Source organism: Mauremys mutica, chromosome 12, assembly GCF_020497125.1.
Source record: "Mauremys mutica isolate MM-2020 ecotype Southern chromosome 12, ASM2049712v1, whole genome shotgun sequence".
NCBI classification, from domain to species: Eukaryota; Metazoa; Chordata; order Testudines; family Geoemydidae; genus Mauremys; species Mauremys mutica.
Window position 1 is genome coordinate 41,122,836 of NC_059083.1, and position 21,789 is coordinate 41,144,624.

Below are 21,789 nucleotides of genomic sequence, written 5' to 3' on the forward strand. Positions count from 1 at the left end.
GGTTCCAGCCCCCGCAGAGAGTCCCCCCGGCTGGGCACAGAGGGGCGCTAGGGAAGGGCTCTCCCCGCACACACCCCGCTGGGGAGCAGCAGCGGCTCAGCCCGGGATCACAAGCAGCAAGTCCCATCCAGGAACCGCAGAGCCTCTCCCACCCCCGCATCCACACGATCATCAGCTGCTCCAGCCCCTTCCTGTTCCCCGCGATACCAAGCCGAGCTGCAACACTCACTGGATGGAGCCGCCCTGATCCAGCCCCTTCCTGTGCCCCGGCTACCGTCCGAGCTGCAGCCCTCGCCGGGAGACTCGGGCCACGTCCCCAGCCCGCGGGCAGCGGGTGTCGTTAGCCGGGGGCTCCGGAGGCTGCGATCGCTGCCTTTCGCTCTGCTCGGGGTCGGAGCTTCCCGGGCCAGACGCTGCTGCTGCTGCCGCCTCCATTGTCTGGGAGCTGGGAGTGGGACCGAGCAGCGGGCGGCTGCAGCGGGGTCTCTCCCCGAGCCGGAGCCTGCAGAGACCCGAGGGACCGCGCTGGGGCCGGGAGGGAAAACAGCGCTGGGAGATCTCTGGGGTCCTGGAGAAAAGCTCCAGCCTGGGGCACAGGAAGCTGGGTCCCCGCTGCATGTCCCCCTCGGGAGAAGAGTGGCTGAAAAATAACGGTGGGTGCAGAACTGTGGGTGTAAATTCAAAGGCTGATCCTGGCTCAAGCGAGTAATAAAGTGACCAAGTGTTTTCCCAGCCTGGCAGAGGCTAGATCCTCTGTCTGCAGGGAAAGAGCGGAGGGGAGGATGGGTATCGGGGTATGAAATGAACCAAAGCCCCTTCTGAGACCTCCACTGAGAAAGTGGATAAGGAAAAGTTATTTACTTATTCCCATAATACAAGAACTAGGGGTCACCAAATGAAATTAATAGGCAGCAGGTTTAAAACAAATAAAAGGAAGTTCTTCTTCACGCAGCGCACAGTCAACTTGTGGAACTCCTTACCTGAGGAGGTTGTGAAGGCTAGGACTATAACAATGTTTAAAAGGGGACTGGATAAATTCATGGTGGCTAAGTCCATAAATGGCTATTAGCCAGGATGGGTAAGAATGGTGTCCCTAGCCTCTGTTCGTCAGAGGATGGAGATGGATGGCAGGAGGAAGATCCCTTGATCATTGCCTGTTAGGTTCACTCCCTCAGGGGCACCTGGCAGTGGCCACTGTCGGTAGACAGATACTGGGCTAGATGGACCTTTGGTCTGACCCGGTACGGCCTTTCTTATGTTCTTATGTTCTCCCCAATTGCCCATCTCGCCCTGACAGGCTGCAGAATAACGTCCATGTTTTGATCCAGATTGTCCCATCCTCCCAGGGGACAGGGCAGGGAAATGGCTGAAGTGGAACAAGCTCAGGTAGGAGATGGTGGGTTCGGTCTGGAGTGAATTCGTGGGGGGACAGGGAAAGCAGAAGGGGAGGAGAAGAGGAAATGAAATCTCTCTGCTGGGGTCTGTGAATGTGGGGCCTGAAATCCATGGAGGATAGGTCCATCAATGACTATTAGCCAGGATGGGCAGGGATGGTGTCCCTTGCCTCTGTTTGTCAGAAGCTGGGAATGGATGACAGGGAATGAATCACTTCACGATTATCTGTTCTGTTCATTCCCTCTGAAGCACCTGGCATTGGCCACTGTTGAAGACAGGATACTGGGCTAGATGGACCTTTGGTCTGATGCAGTATGACTGTTCTTATGTTCTGTGCTAGGAACTGTGAGATCATGGGATAATTTTATAACTCTCAAATAAATATTGTGAGACCTGTGATGAAATCACTAGAGTCAACAGCTCTGGGCATCACAGTTTCACCATGGAAATAGTGTAGGTTTTTAATGAAGAATTTGAGAAATTTTACCCTCCTTCCCCAGAGAAAGCAGGGAGATTTACCAGCCCTACCCATCACATGGTTGACCATTGCATATGGCACCACCTCCTGCTGGGTGCTTCCCTCCTCTGGCAGTGTCTCTCCCATCATCCTGCAGACTCCTCTCGCTCTTGGAACCGCAGTCTCCCCTTCAGGACTCAGCTCTTGGGAAGAGTTACCAGACATGTTTCCCGCTTCCATCCAGGCTATCAAAGTCCCTCTTGACAATCCGGGGCTCAGGCAGTCTCTCTGCTCACTGCCTCACCAGTGCCACTTCATCAGTGCCTGGTAGGGGGACATGTCCCCCCTCAGGGGCGGCTCTAAGTATTTTGCCGCCCCAAGCATGGCAGGCAGGCTGTCTTTGGCGGCTTGCCTGCGGGAGGTCCCTGGTCCCGCGGATTCGGCGGCATGCCTGCGGGAGGTCTGCCGAAGCCACGGGACCAGCAGACCCTCCGCAGGCATGCTGCCAAAGGCAACTTGCCTGCCGCCCTTGCGGCAACCGGCAGAGCGCCCCCCGTGGCTTGCCGCCCCAGGCAAGTGCTTGGCGTGTTGGTACCTGGAGCCGCCCCGGCCCCTTTGGGTCCTGGCTCAAGGGCCCTCTCATCCGCAGCCAATCTCTAGCCTACCCCATACCTCGTTATTTTTCCCCTGAGCCTTGCCACCCTCGCTGGTTCTCCCCTTTCACTGGGTTTGCCACGCCAAGCTCCCTCCTCCCAGGGAGTGACTGCAGCCTGCTTTCCCACTGACCCTGTCTGTAGCCAGCTTCCTGGCTTATATAGGCCCCGCCTGCCCCTGCATAGGTGAGCTTCTCTCTAATTAGCTGCCTCTAGCCTAAAGTGCCCTTGTTTGCAGCCTAATTAGCTGATTGGGCCCAACTAGCCCAAATTCAGCTTTTGCAGGGCCGGTGTGAGGAGCACCCCCAATCACACTGCCTGTGACTGAACTGGGGGCATTGTGGCTGGGGGAACAGGTCCTGAGTGGGGGACTCTGGCTGTTTCAGGGGCCGGTGACCTTTGAGGAGGTGGCTGTGTATTTCACGGAGGAGGAGTGGGCTCTGCTGGACCTATGTCAGAGAAACCTCTACATGGATGTGATGCAGGAGAATTATGAGAATGTGACCTCGCTGGGTAAGGATTCCTGTCCCCTTGGGTATTAGAACCAGAGGGATCTCTGATGAACCAAAATTGGCTTCTACTCAGGTTTCTTTCCTAGTCAGATTTCAGGGAGATCAGCCCCATAGTCCCCAGTACTCTTGAGAGCCAGTCTGTCACCTCCATACCTCTTCCAGGGAAGAGGCAATTCGGAGACAGAGTGGAGATATTAATCCGTCCCCATCAAAGGGAGAGGGTAGGTGATGTGCTCCTCTTGTCTTTTTAAACATGGGCTCATTCTCACATACTGGGATTTTGTGTGTCCTGCTCTTCCCAGGACTGGCTCTGTGCGTGGAAAGGGCTCTGGTCTCAGCAGGCTTACAAAGGGGTAAGAGGTTGAATGAAATCTTGTTCTATACCAGATTTTTAAAATCCCCCAGTGTGGAGATCCTTGTATTGCCTGCAGAGGAAACGGCACATCTCCCAGGAACCATCCAGTCTGCTCGAATGGTCTCCAGGAACATTTCCTCACCTGTTGGTTTTATTCAAGGGCATCTTCCCACTCAGCATATATGGAAACATCTGTGTCTCTGAGTAACTGTAAGACCCTGTTTTCACCTCTTTTCTTTCCCTGGTGCAGGATTTCCCATTCCCAAACTTGAGGTGATCTCCCAGCTGGAACAAGGGGAAGAACTGTGGGTCCCAGAGCTATGGGGCTGCGTGGAAAAGGAGATCCTGAGAAACCCCAGCCCAGGTGAGGAATTAGTTATATGGATTCACAATCCACTCGTTATTGGCACAAACAGCTGGGACTCCCACAAAGGGCCTACAAGTTTCTTGCTTTCTGCCTCACTTCACCTGGGTCAGGATTGTCCCCTGCAGGTTCTCACGGTAGAAATCACTCATGGCTCCTGTCTTTCCTATCTCTCCAAGAGATATTTCTGTTTGTTCCACCCCTTAGCCACTCCCCTTCCTGAGCTTCCCTTTCTCCTCGGCACAGGGAAGGACTCATGTCTGGATTCTCTCTCTGTCCTAGCAGGTGATGGGTTGGTGGGTGAGAATGAGGAGAAGAATCCTGAACAGGAAGATCCGGAGCAAGTACAACCACAGGGGACTGTACTGGGAAGATCTGAAGGCCATGTTTCCCAGAGTCTGGAGCAGGGGAATACCTGTGAGGGTCTGCGCAGACCAGAGAGGCTGCAGGGAGACTACCAAGGGGAGAGACAGAGTAAATCCACTCTCCGAGATGGAAGTTTGAATAACCTGAATGAAACTGTGATCCACCCAAGGATCTACATGGAAGAGAAACTGTATGAAGATGCTGGATGCAGGAAAACTTTCAGTGGGAGTCCAAACCTGATTGTACATCGAAGAATCCACAATGGAGAGAAAATCTATAAATGCCTTGAGTGTGGGAAAAGCTTCAGTCGTAGCTCAAACCTCATTGCGCATCAGAGAGTCCATACAGGAGAGAGACCCTATAAATGCCCAGAATGTGGGAAAAGCTTCAGCCGCGGTTCAAACCTCATTGCACATCAGAGCATCCATACGGGAGAGAGACCCTATAAATGCCCTGAATGTGAGAAAAGCTTCAGCCGCAGCTCAAACCTCATAGTACATCAGAGTGTCCATACAGGAGAAAGACCCTATAAATGCCCCGAGTGTGGGAAAAGCTTCAGTTGTAGCTCACATCTCATTGTACATCAGAGAGTCCATACAGGAGAGAGACCCTATAAATGCCTCGACTGTGGGACAAGCTTCAGTTGTAGCTCACATCTCATTGCACATGAGAGAGTCCATACCGGGGAGAGACCCTATAAATGTCTTGAATGTGGGAAGAGCTTCAGTTGTAGCTCACACCTCATTGCACATCTGAATGTCCATACAGGACAGAGACCCTATAGATGCCTCAACTGTGGGAAAAGCTTCAGTGGTAGCTCAAACCTCATTGCACATCAGAGAGTCCATACTGGAGAGAGACCCTATAAATGCCCCAAGTGTGGGAAAAGCTTCAGTCGTAGCTCACATCTCATTACACATCAGAAAGTGCACATGGGAGAGAGACCCTATAGTTGCCTTGGCTGTTGGTAAAGCTTCAGTTACAGCTCAGTCCCTATTAAACATCTGAGAACTGACACTCTAGGGAGACCCTATAAGTGTTCTGTCTGTAGGAAAAGCTACAAGGCAAAGATTGCTCTAATATCCCACAGGATAGACGGTGGTGGGAGCTCTCCCTGTGTCCTTCTGCAGCAAAGTGTAAATGTGGAGGGTCTGGATAGGAGTAGAAGGCAAGTGGATGATTTGGATTTCGGTGGAGGATGGTTGGTGTTGGCCAGGGAGGAAGGAACTCTTGGTACTGAGGAGCTGGTCGTTTTATAGTCGGAGGGAGCAGGTGATGGGATGAGTTGGGTGACATTTCTGTGGGTTCCACATACACTTTAGAGTACAGAGAAGAGTTACAGTTTGTGTCAGACTCATCTCTGCCTCTCGGGACAGAGGTGGGGGGATGTTATTCAGAGAAGCAGTGAAGGGGGCCTGTGGGTCTGTAGTTATAAGGCAGTGAGAGCTGCTGGTCTGAAGTGACAGGATTTCAGAGCAGTGCTCCGTGTACTGGCTATCTCTGCAGGCAGTGAGGTGGGCTGGAGCCAGATGAGGAGGTGAGACCTTTGGGATATTGCACTGTTACTATGTGGGCAGTATGGTGTAAGCAGGGGATTAGGAATCAGGACTCCTGGCTTCTGTTCTCCACTCTGGGTGGGGCACAGGGTCTAATTACTTCTTGGGGAATTCTGCACCCGAAAATTAAAAATTATATGCCAAAAAAAATAAAATTCTGTGGACAATAGTTTAAAATTCTGCACATTTTATTGGTCCAAATAACAATACATAATCAAGCCAGATTCAATTATTTTAGTAATTTATTTAAAAATACCTGTTAGCAAGTATGTCTGTAGCAATACAGACATACACAAAAATTCCCCCAGGAGTAGAGAGTTAAAGAAACTGCTATGATAACCCAGTTCCTGTTTCTCTGCCCAGTCAGGGGGCCAGACACCCACAACCCCTCTCCTCCAGAGCCCAGCTGTGCTCCCCCTCCCAGCCAATACACCTGACTGCCCTACCTCTCAAGAGCCCAGCTGCAGAGCCCCCTAGCCCAGATACCCATACACCCTCCTCCCCAGAACCCAGCTGAAGGGTCCCCCCGGCCCATATACCCATATCCCTTCCCATCCCCAGAGCCCAGGGATAAGCCTGAGGCTGGGTCCCAGGCTTGTGTGGAGTTTCCTGCACTCCACCGCCTCATTTCCTCAGGGCATGCTGGGAATTGCAGCTGCCAGGAAACCTCCAGCTCCCTCCTCCCACCACCCAGCAGTGTTGTCTATGTGCGAGCTCAGCTTTACTGGGTCCAGCAGCCCCTAGGGGTGACCAGCAGCTCTGCAGCCCATTTCTGTGGGGGAAAGGAAATTCTGCGTGCACATTAATTTCTGCAAAATTCTGTATTGTGCAATGGCGCAGAATTCCCACAGCAGTAAATTTAATGGGTTAGAGTAGGAAGGACAGCTATTAAACTGCAGTCCCGCATTCCATTCCCAGCTCTGCTAATGGTTACATTTGTGACCTTCTACCAGCAGCCCTTCTCCTTTCCTGGCTTTCCCTGGTGGGAGACTGTTTTAGTGAGCCAAAGGGAAAGTTTTAGCTGGATTCCTTTGTCCCTGTCTCCAGGCAGAGGCTCTGTTCACGTTATCACATGCTGGAGTTATTCCTGAAGGAACTGCCCTGGGAGGATTTTTCTCCATTTTCTGGATGGTCTCATGTTTCTGGAAATGTGGGTTTTGGGAAAGTCTTTTTCTTGTTGACATTTTTACCTTTGTTGGTTTCTGGTTTTCCAAAGACATGCTAATAAAATGTTTGCTGCAATTCTCCCATCACCCTGGGTGTCCCACAAGTTTCCGGCGTTCTTGAGCTCTAGGGATAGTGGGCCAGGTGTCCCAAACCGGGTCACTTCCTCCCTTATTCACTGTCCCTCGGCGGGAATTGATCATTCCCCATATCCAGCCCTTTTGCTCATGTCTCTGTGCATCCAGTTTTAAAAGGGGATCTGGGCTCCTCCACGTCTTTTTGTGGCTCTGAGTGACTCTGGGTTCAGTCTCTGTCTCTTCCCTTCCCCTGTCCGGCAGGTTTAATCAGTGCAGGGGATAAACCACCTCAGAGTTCAGGAGCCCTGGCTGGGGGTGAGCCCCAGAGGTTGCTCAGGACTGGAGCAGCTGGTCACTGGGAGGCTGAATACATGAACATTTCCAGATGGGGAGCAGCCCATCTCCTCCCTGGCAGCATCTCCAGTGTCTCTTCCCTCTTCCTGCTCCATGCTCCAGTGCGGGATCCAATGACTCCCAGGCAGAATTGTGACATTTCCCCATGGACACAGAACAGCTGCAGGCTCTCAGATGTCCTCCATCCCAGGCCATTGCTTCCCATCAAATGCCTGCTTCTGGGTTCCTGGTGGTTTCTCTGATGCTCTTGCTCCCTCTGTGGTAACTGTTGTGATAACTGGACCTACAAATTTACTGTTGGCGCCATTTCAGATTGGGGTGGTGGGGGGAGGAACTTTAACCATGATTCCAGGAGCTACTTAAGCACCTGAAAACTCTATTTCTTTTGGGAGATGATAGCCTAGAAATTACCTGACAGGAGCACTATAACGGATTCCTATATAAAGAAAGAAAAATATATATACAAACACCAGTTAAAGCCATATTTTATTTTTATATGTAAATTTAGAACAAACAGGAGATAATGCAGTAAAATATTCCCAATCCCAAGCCTTGAAGTATCATAAGAACAACCATACTGGCTGAGACCAAAGGTCCATCTAGCCCAGTATCCTGTCTTCTGACAGTGGCCAGTGCCAGGTGCTTCAGAGAGAATAACAGCACAGGCAATCTTCAAGTGATCCATCCCCTGTTGTCCACTCCCAGCTTCTGGCAAACAGGCTGGGGACACCAACCCTGCCCATCCTGGCTAATAACCATTGATGGACCTATCCTCCATGAACTTATCTAGGTCTTTTTGGAACCCTATTATAGTTTTTGGCCTTCACAATATCTCCTGGCAACTAGTCCCACAAGCTTTGTGTGAAGAAATATTTCCTTTTGTTTGTTTTAAACCTGCCTATTAATTTCATTTAATGACCCCTAGTTCTTGTGTTATGAGAAGGAATAAATAAGATTTCCTTATTTACTTTCTCCACACTAGTGAACATTTTATAGACTCTCTCATATCCCTCCTTACTCATATTTTCCCAAGCTGAACAGTCCCAGTCTTTTTAATCTCTCCTCATACAGAAGCCATTCCATGCCCCTAATCAATTTTGTTGCCCTTTGCTGTATCTTTTCCAATTCCAGTCTATCTTTTTTGAGATGGAGCGACCAGATCTGCACACAGTATTCAAGATGTGGGCATATCGTGGATTTATATAGAGGCATTATGATATTCTCTGTTTTATTATCTATCCCTTTCCTAATGGTTCCTAACAATCTGTTAGCTTTTTTGACTGCTGCTATACACTGAGCAGATGTTTTCAGAGAACTATCCATAATGACTCCAAGATCTCTTTCCTGAGTAGTAACAGCTAATTTGGACCCCATCATTTTGTTTGTATAGGTGGGATTATGTTTTCCAATGTGCATTACTTTTCATTTACTTTCCTCTATCAGTTTTGGAGCCTTAATACAAGAACTAATAACTTTAATGGGTATATAGAATTCATGCAGAATATCTGCTCAATATCATTGTCCTTACAACATCACATCAATTACCCTCAAACACCCACATACTTTTTAATTTTAATTATATTACCATTTGGAAAATTATACTCAAGCAAATATATTTAGTCTTAATTTGTATCTCATTTCTCATCAAAAAGTTGAGAAGTCTAAAGTAGTTGAGTTTCCCCTCAAACATGCTTCTAAAACAGGGGTCGGCAACCTTTCAGAAGTGGTGTGCCGAGCCTTCATTTATTCACTCTAATTTAAGGTTTCGCGTGCCAGTAATACATTTTAATGTTTTTAGAAGGTCTCTTTCTAGAAGTCTATGATATATAACTAAACTATTGTTGTATATAAAGTAAACAAGGTTTTTAAAGTGTTTAAGAAGCTTCATTTAAAATTAAATTACAATGCAGAGCCTCCCCGGACCGGTGGCCAGGACCCGGACAGTGTGAGTGCCACTGAAAATCAGCTCATGTGCCGCCTTTGGCACGCGTGCCATAGGTTGCCTACCCTGTTCTAAAACATGGAATAACTAACAAACTAGAGAATTAATTCATTTTGGCACTAGCTTAAAGAAAAGAAAAGCCAAAAAGCTTTTAAAGTGATAATTGGAAAGAAAATATTACAATAGATTGGCCAACCCCATGAATTTCCTATCAGCTGTAATACATCTGAAGGTGTATTTCCAGTAGATAAAATATTATCACCTTTTTCCACTGGCAATGTGTTTACTTTTCCAATTATGTTACTCAATAATTAGAAATAAAGTCTTAACATTGTAATCTATTTATACAATGCATTTGATATTTCTCCAGCACAAATGAAAACACACTCCAGTTCAAGGGACTAAAGGTATAAGGATTCAAAACATAAAAATGAATTTAAAAGTTGATCTTGCATTTAGTGAGCTAAAAGCCTGTTTTAACCTCTGGAAAATGTTCGGTTTTATAAAGTAATATAGAAATCCTGAGTATCTACAGTGACCCAACTGGATAATTCTTAACTGTGCCTAATGAAAATATAATATGACACTACATGTCTTAGATGTTATTATGAAAAAAAAATGCCCCAGGGGTATAAAGACTAATTCAAGAAAGAAAACATTTTATTTGCTGAGTGAGAAGCAGAGGTATGGCCAATAACTTCCTCTGATTTCCATCAGGAGCAACTGAAATGTCTAAGGGAAGCACTGACTGTTCACTGAAAATAAAACTGAGACTTATGGAGAAGGAAACCCCCCTCCCCTTAATGGTGCTCCTGTGGTTTATGCAGAGAGTCACTTTCCTGCCCAGCCCCAGCCCTTCCCCCGGGTCTCTCCCTTCACCTGCAGGCTCCGGCTCAGGGGCTGGTGGCGGCAGAGTCCGGGGCTGCCCCAGGGGCTGGTTCCAGCCATCTGAGAAAGTTCCCACCTGGCTGGGCACAGAGGGAGCATTAATGAAGGTCTGTCCCTGAAACAGCTGCCCTGGGGGGAGCAGTAGCTCCTCAGCCTGGGGGAGCCCAGATCCCAGTGGAGGACACAGCAGTGTCTGACCCAAGAAACTAACCCCCAATATCTTGAGCACTAGCAGCCTCCTCTGCCTAAGCAATAATTAACAAAGAGCCCTAGTAACTAGGGTGCCCAGATAGCAACTGAAAAAACAGACAGGGGCTGGGAGGTAGTAGGCACCTATATAAGAAAAAGTCCCGAAAAATGGGACTGTCCCTTGAAAAATGGGACATGTGGTCACCCTACTAGTGACAGCAATGAATGAGTTGGTATGGCAACTCCCATTGTTCATAGGTGGCAGGTTATACACTTTGAGTGGTTGCCCGAGTCTTTTTTGTGTGTGTGTAGCTCATACTGATATCAATTCTCTACTATTGCTGTTCTTTACAATGATCTAATCTGGAGACAGCCTCTCCCGTCTTCAGTGCTTCTCTCCAAGAATCAAATGTTACTGCAATAGCCATCAGATATTTTCCCTTTTCTCAGTTATTGAATTTTTATATAATCCCCCCCCGATTTCAGTCCTTTTCTATTTATTAATATTTTCACAAAACATTTGCACATTTTTCTATCTAAATATCCAGTGCTGATGTAAAATCTCAAATGTTGTACTTGTAATTAACAAACCTTAATGTAACACTGTGCTTTGTCATAAACCCTCCATCTTCAGCCCAACAACCTGGAGAGACAACCAGGATCAGTGCTTTCCACTGAGTCCCCATGTTCCCTGCCTCAGAGCTCTTTCCCCACATCCAGCTCGGCGCACTAAGGCATATTTGAGGCCTGCAAAGCCAGCCATGGAGGCAGCAGGCAGCCCAACATTTGTCATTAGGGGGCAGTTGTTAACAACCCCCTGCTCCTGTTCTGGGGGTCTGCAGTGGATGGGTTCCAGGGCTGGGGAAATAACGCATCGAAGAGACTTCCCAGGAAGCTGCCAACTCTATTAAGGGCCATTTTTGCTCACAGACGGCTCCGGGACTTTGAGAAACTAAATTCTACTTTATTAATTAAAACCAGGAAATAAAAGCAAAACTCCCGCCACTGCCTAGGAACCAGCAACAGGCCGGCTTTTTAAAGCTGGTAGAAAAGTGCAGACACTCCATGAGAGATGGTGAGATCCAGTCATAAAAACCAACACTCGGAGTGCAGGAAATGCAGAGAGCTCATGTTAAGGGGAGCGAGTGAACACGGTGCATTTTACAGCAGCATCCCCGATGAGGCTTCTATTCCTGTGGGGATGTCCCTGGTGGTGGAGTGAGAGGGGGGAAGTGGGGCAGAGAGAGTCACACTTAGATCTACAAAAGGTATTTAGGTTCCTAACCTGCAGATTTAGATGCCTAAATCCCATTTATAGGAGCTGCTGCAATCCACAAAACCCCCTACTCAACTGCCACCCAACCCCATAGGTGCCTAAACGCACTCAGCACCTGACTTTTTGCTGTAACAGTTCTCTAGGCACCTGTTTCTGCCTCTGGACATGTGTGCTGCTGCCGTTGCTGTGTGTGTGTCCAGGCACCTCAGTCCCCCAGAGCAATCCATGAGCTTGGGGGAGTCAGGCGTTCGCCTGCAGGGAGCAATCAAGAAGATGCTGTCCCTTTAGCCCAGTGGTTAGAGCACTCACTTAGGAGACAGAAGTTCAAGTCCCCTTTCTAGCTAGTGAGGGGAAGGGATCTGCTACCACTCAAGTCAGAGCTCTAACCACCAGGCTGTGGGATATTCTGAAGGGGGGTGAGGGGTGTCCTCTCCTACTGAAGTTGTTCCACTTTAATTCAATAATGTAATATCAATGGGGCCAAAGAAAACGTGAGAACTGCTCTACAGTCCAGTGGTGGCAGATCACTGATCAAATCCCTTCTCATCAGGCAGAGAAAGGACTGGAACAGGGGGCCTCTCACATCTCAGGTCAGTACTCTAATCATGAGGCTAAAAAATGTTAAAGAAGGGCCTCTTCCCCCTCCTCCTGGGATGTTTTGGAGCCTTTGCACATGGAGAAACCACAGGGCACAGTGGGGTATCCCCAGTAACCAATGTTAACCAAGTCTATCCAAACAGGAAAGGCATTGTTTTGCAATTTACAGTAAAAGCTTTGTTATCTGGCATGTTGGGGGAATGGAGATGCCGGTTAATCAAAAATTCCAAGTAACTAAGAGTTATACTTACCAATTTTTAAAGAATTAGAACACAATAAAATGAATAAAGTATAAAATAGTAGACAGGTACTCACCAATCCAGTGGTAGTACTGCTCTGCAGAGTGGTTGGTTTCTTGAAGCACTTAGGTGTATACATGGAAAGTTTTCTATACAGCACGTTATCTTATGACACTACATACCACAATGGGCAGCGCAATGCCTACACCCAGATCACTAAAAATACACTGAACCCTAAAGCTATACTGAACTTAACTTAGTCTTTCTTTGATGATTCAGAAGGCACTGCAGGATCTTGCAGTGTCTCAGGGTTGGCATTATCAACATCAACTATCACTGTAGGAGATTGGGTTGAAGCTATATTGACCCTATGACACAAAAAAGCTGCTTTTTTGAATAAATTCCTCATATCAACTGGCTGACTTGTCTTCTGCCTCTTTTGCATAAAAGCAGAGTGCAGAATGTGCAATTGCATAACCTCCTGGGCAGTTTACTAGTCCCGGTTACTAGACTGAAGATTTGTATTGAGAGAGATCAGAATAGAGCTTTGCAGTTGATGAAGTGCCAGATAACACAGCTTTCACTGTATGTATCAATCCCTGGCCACTACACTAAACTCCTAGCAAGGATTTGCATTGTTAGACCTTGCCAGATGACCTAGATCTTTATAGAGTTTTCACCTCTCAGCAACGTTTGGTTTTTTGTTTGTTTGTTTTTTGGTGGGTTTAACAGATGCCACGTTTCTTTCATCAGTTATGTTATGAGAAATTATAGATTGTTTCAGTCTCTTGATACAGGTGGACAAGTTCTCTACTGAGCTCTCAAACAAATCCATTTCCCCGAAACAGCTACACATTTTTTACTTAAATAATCTCTAAATGAACAGCTAACTTACAGCCCCAGCAAGTTTCTTTGAAAACATCCACTCAATGTGCAGCAGCAGTCAAAAAAACAAACAGAATACTGGGAATCGTTAGGAAAGGGATAGATAATAAGACAGAAAATATCATATTGCCTCTATATAAATCCCTGGCACGCCCACATCTTGAATACTGCATGCAGATGTGGTTGCTCCATCTCAAAAAAGATATATTGGAATTGGAAAAGATATAGAAAAGGGCAACAAAAATTATTAGGGGTATGGAACAGCTTCCATATGAGGAGAGATTAATAAGACTGGGACTTTTCAGAAAAAGAGATGACTAAGGGGGGATATGATAGAAGTCTATAAAATCATGACTGGTGTGGGGAAAGAAAATAAGGAAGTGTTATTTATTCCTTCTCATAACACAAGAACAAGGGGGTCACCAAATGAAATTAATAGGCAGCCGGTTTAAAACAAACAAAATTAAATATTTCTTTACACAACACATGGTCAACCTATATCTATGCAGGCCAAAACTATAACAGGATTCAAAAAAGAACTAGATAAGTTCCTGGAGGATAGGTCCATCAGTGGCTATTAGCCAGGATGGTGTCCATAGCTTCTGTTGGCCAGAAGCTGGGAATGGGCAACAGGGGATCACTTGAGGATTACCTGTTCTGTTCATTCCCTCTGAAGCACCTGGCACTGGCCACTGTGGGAAGACAGGATACTGAGCTAGATGAACCATTGGTCTGACCCAGTATGGCTGTTCTTAAGTGGGGGTTGGACTAGATGACCTCCTGAGGTCCCTTCCAACCCTGAGATTCTATGATTCTATGAAGTGCAGTCACTATCTATTTCACTCTATTCGTGGATTAGGATCCCATCCTTTCAACAACTGGTGTGTCTTTTGCTCTTTACGTAACATACGTAATGTGGAGAAACTACACAAGCACAGTGGAGTCCAAATAGCTGTGTTTTGTACGTATATTCAACATGCAAGACCCTAGGTACATACCTATACCATGCTCTGGCCTCAGAGAAGACAGTGAGGGCCAGCAAAGGCCCTCACATACAATTTAAAGGGACACTACCCAATCCCTTTACACTACACTGGGTTTGTGCAGGAAGAACAGAGCTGGAGGAGGATCCAAGACTAAGGCAGGATGAAGAACCCTCAACCCCAGCAGGGAATATTTTTGTGTGGTGGCTCCCATCTGGTGTCTTCAAGACTCTTTTTGGGGGTGGTATTTGGTTACATGATGGAGACAGAGCCTAACCCACAGTTTACACAGGGGCATCTGGGTATATGCCCATCAGTGTGCAGGGATGGGGCTGAGAATGCAGAGATGCTCCACCTAAATCCCTGGCAGGCGGCGAAGCTCTGAGTTTTCACAGGGTGGCATTGAGTCCAGGGTATATAGGCAGTACCCAGAATTGTAGAGGCTGGCATGGGGCTCCAGAGTTAGGCAGAATCCCCATGGGCCAGATGATTTGGGTCGGTCTTGCCTGGTTAAACACGAGATCAACACACATAACACCCAAGAAGGCAACTGACAAATGTAAGTTATCTCCTTTGGTCTGTTCTAATAGACTCTAGTGTGGAGTCTCTGATGCGTTACAAGATTTGAGCTGGTGCTAAAACATTTTCCACATTCGCCGCATCTATACGGCTTTTCTCCCGTGTGGATTCTCTGGTGTTTAATCAGATTTGATCTTTGGCTGAAGCTCTTGCCACAGCTGGGGCATTTATAAGGCTTTTCTCCTGTATGGATTCTCTGATGCCTGATCAGAGCTGAGCTTTGTGTGTAGCTTCTCCCACAGTCCAGGCATTTATAAGGCCTCTCTCCTGTGTGCAGTCTCTGGTGTCGGATAAGGTCCGAGTTTACACCGAAGCTTTTTCTGCACTCGGGACACGTATAGGATCGCTCGCCCGTGTGCAGTCTCTGGTGCCTAATGAGGGCGGTGCTCACAGTGAAGCTTTTTGCGCATTCGGGGCACTTGTAGGGTTTTTCTGCCATGTGGGTTCTCCGATGCTTAACCAAGGCTGAGCTCTGGATGTAGCTTTTCCCGCACTCGGGACACTGATAGGGTCGCTCTCCCGTGTGGATCCTCTGGTGTATAGTGAGTTGCGAGCTCACGATGAAGTTTTTCCCGCAGTCGAAGCACGTATAAGGTTTCTCCCCCGTGTGGAGTCTCCGGTGCGCGATGAGGTTGGAGCTCACGTTGAAGCTTTCCCCGCAGTCGAAGCACTTGTAGGGCCTCTCCCCGGTGTGGATCCGCCAATAGGTGATAAGGTTGGAGCTCCGTTTGAAGCTCTTCCCGCACTCCGTGCACGTGTGTCTTCTCTCCCCCTTGGGGTTTCTCGGCTGGGCTGGGGTTTCCTTGAGGCCCTTGCAAGCTCCCACACCATTGTTGGATTTGCCACCTTTCTCCGATGGATGATTTCCCTGCTGCCTCTTTGGCCTGTGCTGAATCCCACAGCCTTCTCCCCGTTCGGGGTCCTGGGAGACAAGCCCTTCAGCTCTTCCTGATAACATCCCATGGGGTTCTGCTTGCTCAGGACCATCCTGCAGAGGATTTCTCTCCTGGTTCTCACTCACCATCCCACCACCTGCTGGGATAGAGAATCCAGACATGAGTCCTTCCCGGCACTGGGGAGAAAGGGAAGCTCAGAAAGGGAATAGAAAATCAGGAGGGCTGGGGAAATGAAACACAGTAACTGCTGGGGTGGTTGAGAAATAAAGGGACCCGATTTAGACACCAAGAAGAGAGGTCAGTGGGGAGCTATTGCCAGATGTCAGTCGGGATTGGTGGAAGCCATGAGTGACGTCTGCCCTGAGGGTATGACACATGCTGGGCGTAAGAGATGGTAGGGCAGAACTGGGAGAGCTCACGAGGTCTTTGAGCAAAACTCAGCTGATAGTTCCCTACGTCCATTTCACTGGTTCCCCACCTGTGCAGGTACCTCTCGACATCTCCCTCTCTGCAGAGCCCTGGAGATCCGGGACCCACAGTTCTTCCCCTCTTTCGAACCAGATGATCATGTCAGATTTGAGAAGGAGAAATCCTGCCCAGGGAGTGAAATCAGGCAAGATCAGGATGCATTATATATTTGTAGAATATCAGTCACAAAGAACATTCCCTGATTTTAACCAGCCCCCATGCTGTGCTAGGGGCGTGTGAAATGTGAATGTCACTGACCCCCCCAACCCTATGGGAGAGGCAGATGTCTCCGTGGGGAGATATTGCACCTCAGTAGGAGTTTCTGGGGGACATGCTAACTCAGACCCAGCTCTGATATTAAGTCCCTGCCTATTTCTAAACCTGCAGAGGCCAGGGCCGACCCCACAGATGGAGCTAGTCCCAGAAAGGGAGGGGAATTGGGGTTCTGTGTGAGAGAGTGAATACAGACGGGAGAAGATGAAGCTTCTGCCCCCGTGTAAATTATGGAAGATGGATATGAAGTAGGATCTCCCTTAGGTTTCTGACTCCCTTGGCCCATGGGAAAAGGTTTAGAGCTGAAAGTCTCTCTCTCACCAGGCCAGGGGACTACGGGGCCCAATCCTGTACAGCCTAAGAGACCAGGAAAGGACCTGAGCAGAAGCCAAATTGGGCACATCACAGACCCTACAGTTTCTAACAATCAATACTCCTGGGGGAATTCTGCACAAAAAATAAAATAAAAATTCTGCACACAATATCTGAACATTTTGCAAAATTCTGCATATTTTATTTGTCAAAATAACACAATATAATCATACCAGTTACAATTATTTTGGTAATTTATTTCAAAATATCTGTCAGCAAGTATGTCTGTAACAATACAGATTAAAAAAAAGATTCTGGTTTTTATATATTACAAATAGATTCCTTATGAGGCATATTAATACAGAACTTAGTGTAATTCATTTAAATTGCAATACAGAACTGTATTTTCTGCACCTGTCAGAAGCAGTGCAAAGGCTTAGGGGATTCAGGGGTAACGGAAGAGCTGAGGGAGAGGGAAGGAGCCTAGGAGTGAACCTGGAGGGTGTTGGGTGTGGGTATGTGGTTTTTCTTTGCGGGGGGGAGGGGTGGGAGAAATGTTATGGTGTTGGGAAGCCTCCCGCATGCAGACCCTCGCTGACCCCAAGCCTCTCCCATTCAGCTAGGCACGTCCCTGCACCTCTCATCCCTATGGGTCTCTGCAGCCCCCCCCCTCCCCCGTCCCCAGGCTCAACACTGTCACCCCAGTAGCTCCTGAGCCCATGCGCCAGTCTGTCCCATTCTGAACCCCAGTCTGTGATCCCCCAGCATCCCTGTGTGCCCCTCTCTGTCCTGACCTGGATCCGCGAGCAGGGTGCTGTGATAAACTCTACTCCTGGGCAGGGGCGGCTCCAGGAATCCGGCCGCCCCAAGCACAGCGGCATGCCGCAGAAGGCACGCTGCCGGTCGCCGGTCCCGTGGCTCCGGGAGACCTCTTGCAGACGTGCCTGTGGATGGTCCGCTGGTCCCGCGGCTCCGGTGGACCTCCCGCAGGCATGACTGCAGAAGGTCCACCGGAGCCGCCTGCCACCCTGCCGGCAAATGCTGCCCCAAGCGCGTGCTTGGCGTGCTGGGGTCTGGAGCTGGCCCTGCTCCTGGGAGAATTCTGCAGCACTGGGCACAGAATTACGTATTTTCCAGCATAAAATACGTTTTGCCTAAGAAGTGCTGCACTTTTACCTTTTGCCCACCAGAGGCCGCTGTGGTGCTGCTGTTCTAGCCTCTGGTGGGTAAAAGCCGGAACTGCAGCACTTCTTAAGCAAAACGTTTCTTATGCAGGAAAATACAAAATTATAGGAGACAGATGAATTCTGCATATCTGATACGCAGAATTCCCCCAGGGGTAAATCAAAACGACAGGAATCCCCTATCCAGCGAGGTCACCGTCTTGTAATTCTCTTGCATGACGTCCCTGTAGAGGGCTCTCTGAGCGGGGTCCAGCAGAGCCCCCTGCCCCTGGGTGAAATACACAGCCACCTCCTCGAAGGTCACCGGCATCTGAAACAGCCACAGTCACCCACTCGGTACCTGCTGCCCCAGCCACAATCCCACTATTCACAGGGGAGGGGGCCAATAAAATGGAAACTCTGGGAGAGTCAGAGCAGTCAGGAGGCTTCAGGGGGTGAGGAGAAAGCGAGAGCTCCTTGTGCTTCCCAGAAGACAGAGGGCAGCACCATCACATTTAATCACACGCCTACTAGCTGATACAGGAGATGGAGGCACCAAACAGGGGACAGGGACAGAGCCCGGGTGGGAATCCCAATACGCTCCCCATTGCTAGCTGCTGAGTGTGAGGGGACAGGGCAGGGTGGCCCCTTCATATTTCATAGTAGCCTCTGGCTTCTGGGCTCAAGCTTCCATGTGGAGAGGCTGACAAGTTTCCCCATTTCTCTTCAGGGGTTTGTTTACTGTTCCATAAATTGGGGAAATTCTGCCCCCTTCCAACGGGCCTGTTCCTATAAACCAGGACCCAGATCCAACAAGTCCCAGCAGGTTTCTCACACCCTGTCCCCCTCTCTTTCTCCTCTTGTGTCTCCTTCAGGACAGGCCCCTGAAAAATCCCCTACCTGAATCAGCTTCACTGCAGCCATTCCTCTACCCGGCCCCTCAGGAGAATGGGACAATCTGGAGCGAAATGTGGCTGTTATTCTGCAGCCTGTCAGGGCAAGAGGAGTGATTGGGGTGACTGCAGAAGGAGTTTTAGTCCTTTTCACACCCCAATTCTCAACAGGCTGTTTCCCTGCAGAGAGACTCTGCCTGGTTGGGAAATCATTTGGTCATTTTATTACAGCCCAGACCCAGACTCTCCCAATAAGGATTAAACCCACTGAGACATTTTTAAACCCTCTGTATAGCAAAGGGACATTTCACAGCCCCCCCCCCCCAAATTGTTAACACAGAGGTAGGGTGACTGACCCACCTTGTGTGCTTCCAGACCGTTGAACCAACTCTGTGTAAACCTCTGAAAACCAGGAATTAAAGAGTACTGTGTTTTCATACTGGGGACGTTTACCCATCCCTGTGGAACTCTATGGGAACCCCATGGCTTATCACTAGGGCCCTACCAAATTCACAGCCATGAAAAACGCATCACGGAAAATGAAATCAGGTCTTCCCCCCATGAAATCCTGTCTTTTGTGTACTTTTACCCAGATTTCATGGGGGGGGCGGGGGAGACCAGTATTTCTCAAATTGGGGGTCCTGACCCAAAAGGGAGTTGCAGGGGGGTCCATAATGTTATTTTTTGTGGGGGTCATGGTATTGTCACCCTTATTTCTGCACTATCTTCATAGAATCATAGAATCTCAGGGTTGGAAGGGACCTCAGGAGGTCATCTAGTCCAACCCCCTGCTCAAAGCAGGACCAAACCCAACTAAATCATCCCAGCCAGGGCTTTGTCAAGCCTGACCTTAAAAACCTCTAAGGAAGGAGATTCCACTACCTCCCTAGGTAACCCATTCCAGTTCTTCACCACCCTACTAGTGAAAAAGGTTTTCCTAATGTCCAACCTAAACCTCCCCCTCTGCAACTTGAGACCATTACTCCTTGTTCTGTCATCTTCTACCACTGAGAACAGTCTAGATCCATCCTCTTTGGAACCCCCTTTCAGGTAGTTGAAAGCAGCTATCAAATCCCCCCTCATTCTTCTCTTTTGCAGACTAAACAATCCCAGTTCCCTCAGCCTCTCCTCATAAGTCATGTGCTCCAGCCCCCTAATCATTTTTGTGGCCCTCCGCTGGACTCTCTCCAATTTGTCCACATCCTTCTTGTAGTGTGGGGCCCAAAACTGGACACAGTACTCCAGATGAGGCCTCACCAGTGCTGAGTAGAGGGGAATGATCACATCCCTCGATCTGCTGGAAATGCAGATCAAATTCAGAACTGGGCAGCTGGAGAGCAGCAGCTATTGGTCGGGCACCCGGCTCTGAAGCCACCTCACCAGCAGCAGCGCAGAAGTAAGGATAGCAGTACCGCACCCCCCCCTACAATAACCTTGTGACCTCCCCACAACTCCTTTTTGGGTCAGGACCCCTACAGTTACAACACTGTGAAATTTCAGATTTATATAGCTGATATGAAATTTACTATTTTAAATATCCTATGACCACAAAATTGACCAAAATGGACTGTGAATTTGGTAGGGCCCTACTTATCACTGGAAGCAGTAGCCGGCTCGGGGTGTGTGTGGGGGGGACACAACAGGACAACAACGGGGCAGATGTGTAAATCAGGAATAAACCCCCCCACACACACACTCTCTCTCGTCGCTCCCTGTTATTGCCCTAATTGCACAGAGATGGCTAAATCTGCCACATTTCAAGCTGTCTCTCCCACACATCTTCTTTTCCCTGCATCTCGGTCTTATTTTTCACCCCCTCCCTGACAACTCCTCTGACAAAACAGGATACCCCACTGAGGCTTATTCATGGTCCCCCTGAAGTGGCTCTCTCCTGCAGTTTGGCTCTTGGTGCAGACAACCCCAAAATCGTGAGCCAGACCCCCAAAATCATGGCATTTGCTAAAAATAAAAATAACAAAAATTGCAGGTTCTGTTTGTGTGGATTTGGGCTTTTGAGTTTCACTCAAGTCATCAAGCTTTTTTTCTGTGCAACCAGGAAGGCTAGAAGCCGAGTTTTAACGACACCCTAATGCCTGGACTAAAAGAACAGTGTTTGCCCTGAGATCTCCCAGATGCAGTTTAGAAAGGCAGCAGATCACTCTCCAAAAAGCGGGAGAAACACTGGACCAGACCAGTGGCTCTCAGCCTTTCCAGATGACTGTCCCCCTTTCAGGAGGCTGGTTTGTCTTGTGTACTCCCAAATTTTACCTCATTTAAAAATGACCTGCTTACAAAATCAGACCTAAAAATACAAGTATCACCACATACTAGTACTGAAAAATTGCTTCCTTTCTCATTTTGTCTGTATGAAATTTTAGCTTGTACTGACCTCACTCGGCTTTTTATGTAGCCTGTTGTAAAACTAGGCAAAGAGCTAGGTGAGTTGATCTACCCCCTGGAAGACTCTGCACACCCCGTGGAATACATGCTCCTGGGGCTTTAAGAAAAGCACAAAATAACAAGAGACCGGGACTGCCAGATCTGAGGCTGTGCAGAGTCACTTTCCTGCCCGGCTCCGGCTCCAGCCCCAGCCCTTCCCCCAGGTCTCTCCCCTCACCTGCAGGCTCCGGCTCAGGGGCTGGTGGCGGCAGAGCCCGGGGCTGCCCCAGGGGCTGGTTCCAAGCACCGGAGAAAGTCCCCCACCGCTGGGCACAGAGAGGGGTTAATGCAGGTCTCCCCCCACCCCGCACAGACCCCACGCAGCAGCTGCTCAGCCCGGGCTCCCAGACCACAACGGAGGCAGCGGCATCAGACTTTAGCACTAACTCACATGCAGGATCCCCCAGGGCTCCGATTCCGATTCCTTTCCCCCAGCACCTGCTGCCTCCCTCCCGGCAGCAGCTGCAGGAGCCCAGCTGGGTTAGCCCCTTCCTGTGCCCTTCAATACCGAGTC

At 48.7% G+C, this 21,789-nt stretch overlaps 2 protein-coding genes across 2 annotated transcripts in view; one reads left to right on the top strand and one right to left on the bottom strand.

The window, feature by feature from the left end:
• LOC123346795 (zinc finger protein 436-like) overlaps window positions 1–21,721 on the bottom strand; it is a 33,360-nt gene extending 11,639 nt beyond the window's left edge. The window contains exons 1-5 of the mRNA XM_044984254.1: window positions 21,454–21,721; window positions 18,844–18,932; window positions 16,206–16,319; window positions 14,838–15,866; window positions 275–502 (exon numbers count right to left, since the gene is read on the bottom strand). Coding sequence (XP_044840189.1) covers window positions 275–502; window positions 14,838–15,866; window positions 16,206–16,296 — 1,348 coding nt within the window. The 5' untranslated portion in view covers window positions 16,297–16,319; window positions 18,844–18,932; window positions 21,454–21,721. The remainder of the gene's footprint in view (window positions 1–274; window positions 503–14,837; window positions 15,867–16,205; window positions 16,320–18,843; window positions 18,933–21,453) is intronic.
• LOC123345060 (zinc finger protein 34-like) lies at window positions 395–6,810 on the top strand. Its single transcript, XM_044981682.1, has 5 exons — window positions 395–653; window positions 1,298–1,386; window positions 2,892–3,018; window positions 3,623–3,736; window positions 4,019–6,810. The coding sequence occupies exons 2-5, from the start codon at window positions 1,363–1,365 to the stop codon at window positions 5,071–5,073; spliced, it is 1,320 nt and encodes a 439-aa protein (XP_044837617.1). The 5' UTR covers window positions 395–653; window positions 1,298–1,362; the 3' UTR covers window positions 5,074–6,810.
• Window positions 21,722–21,789: the final 68 nt, after the last annotated feature.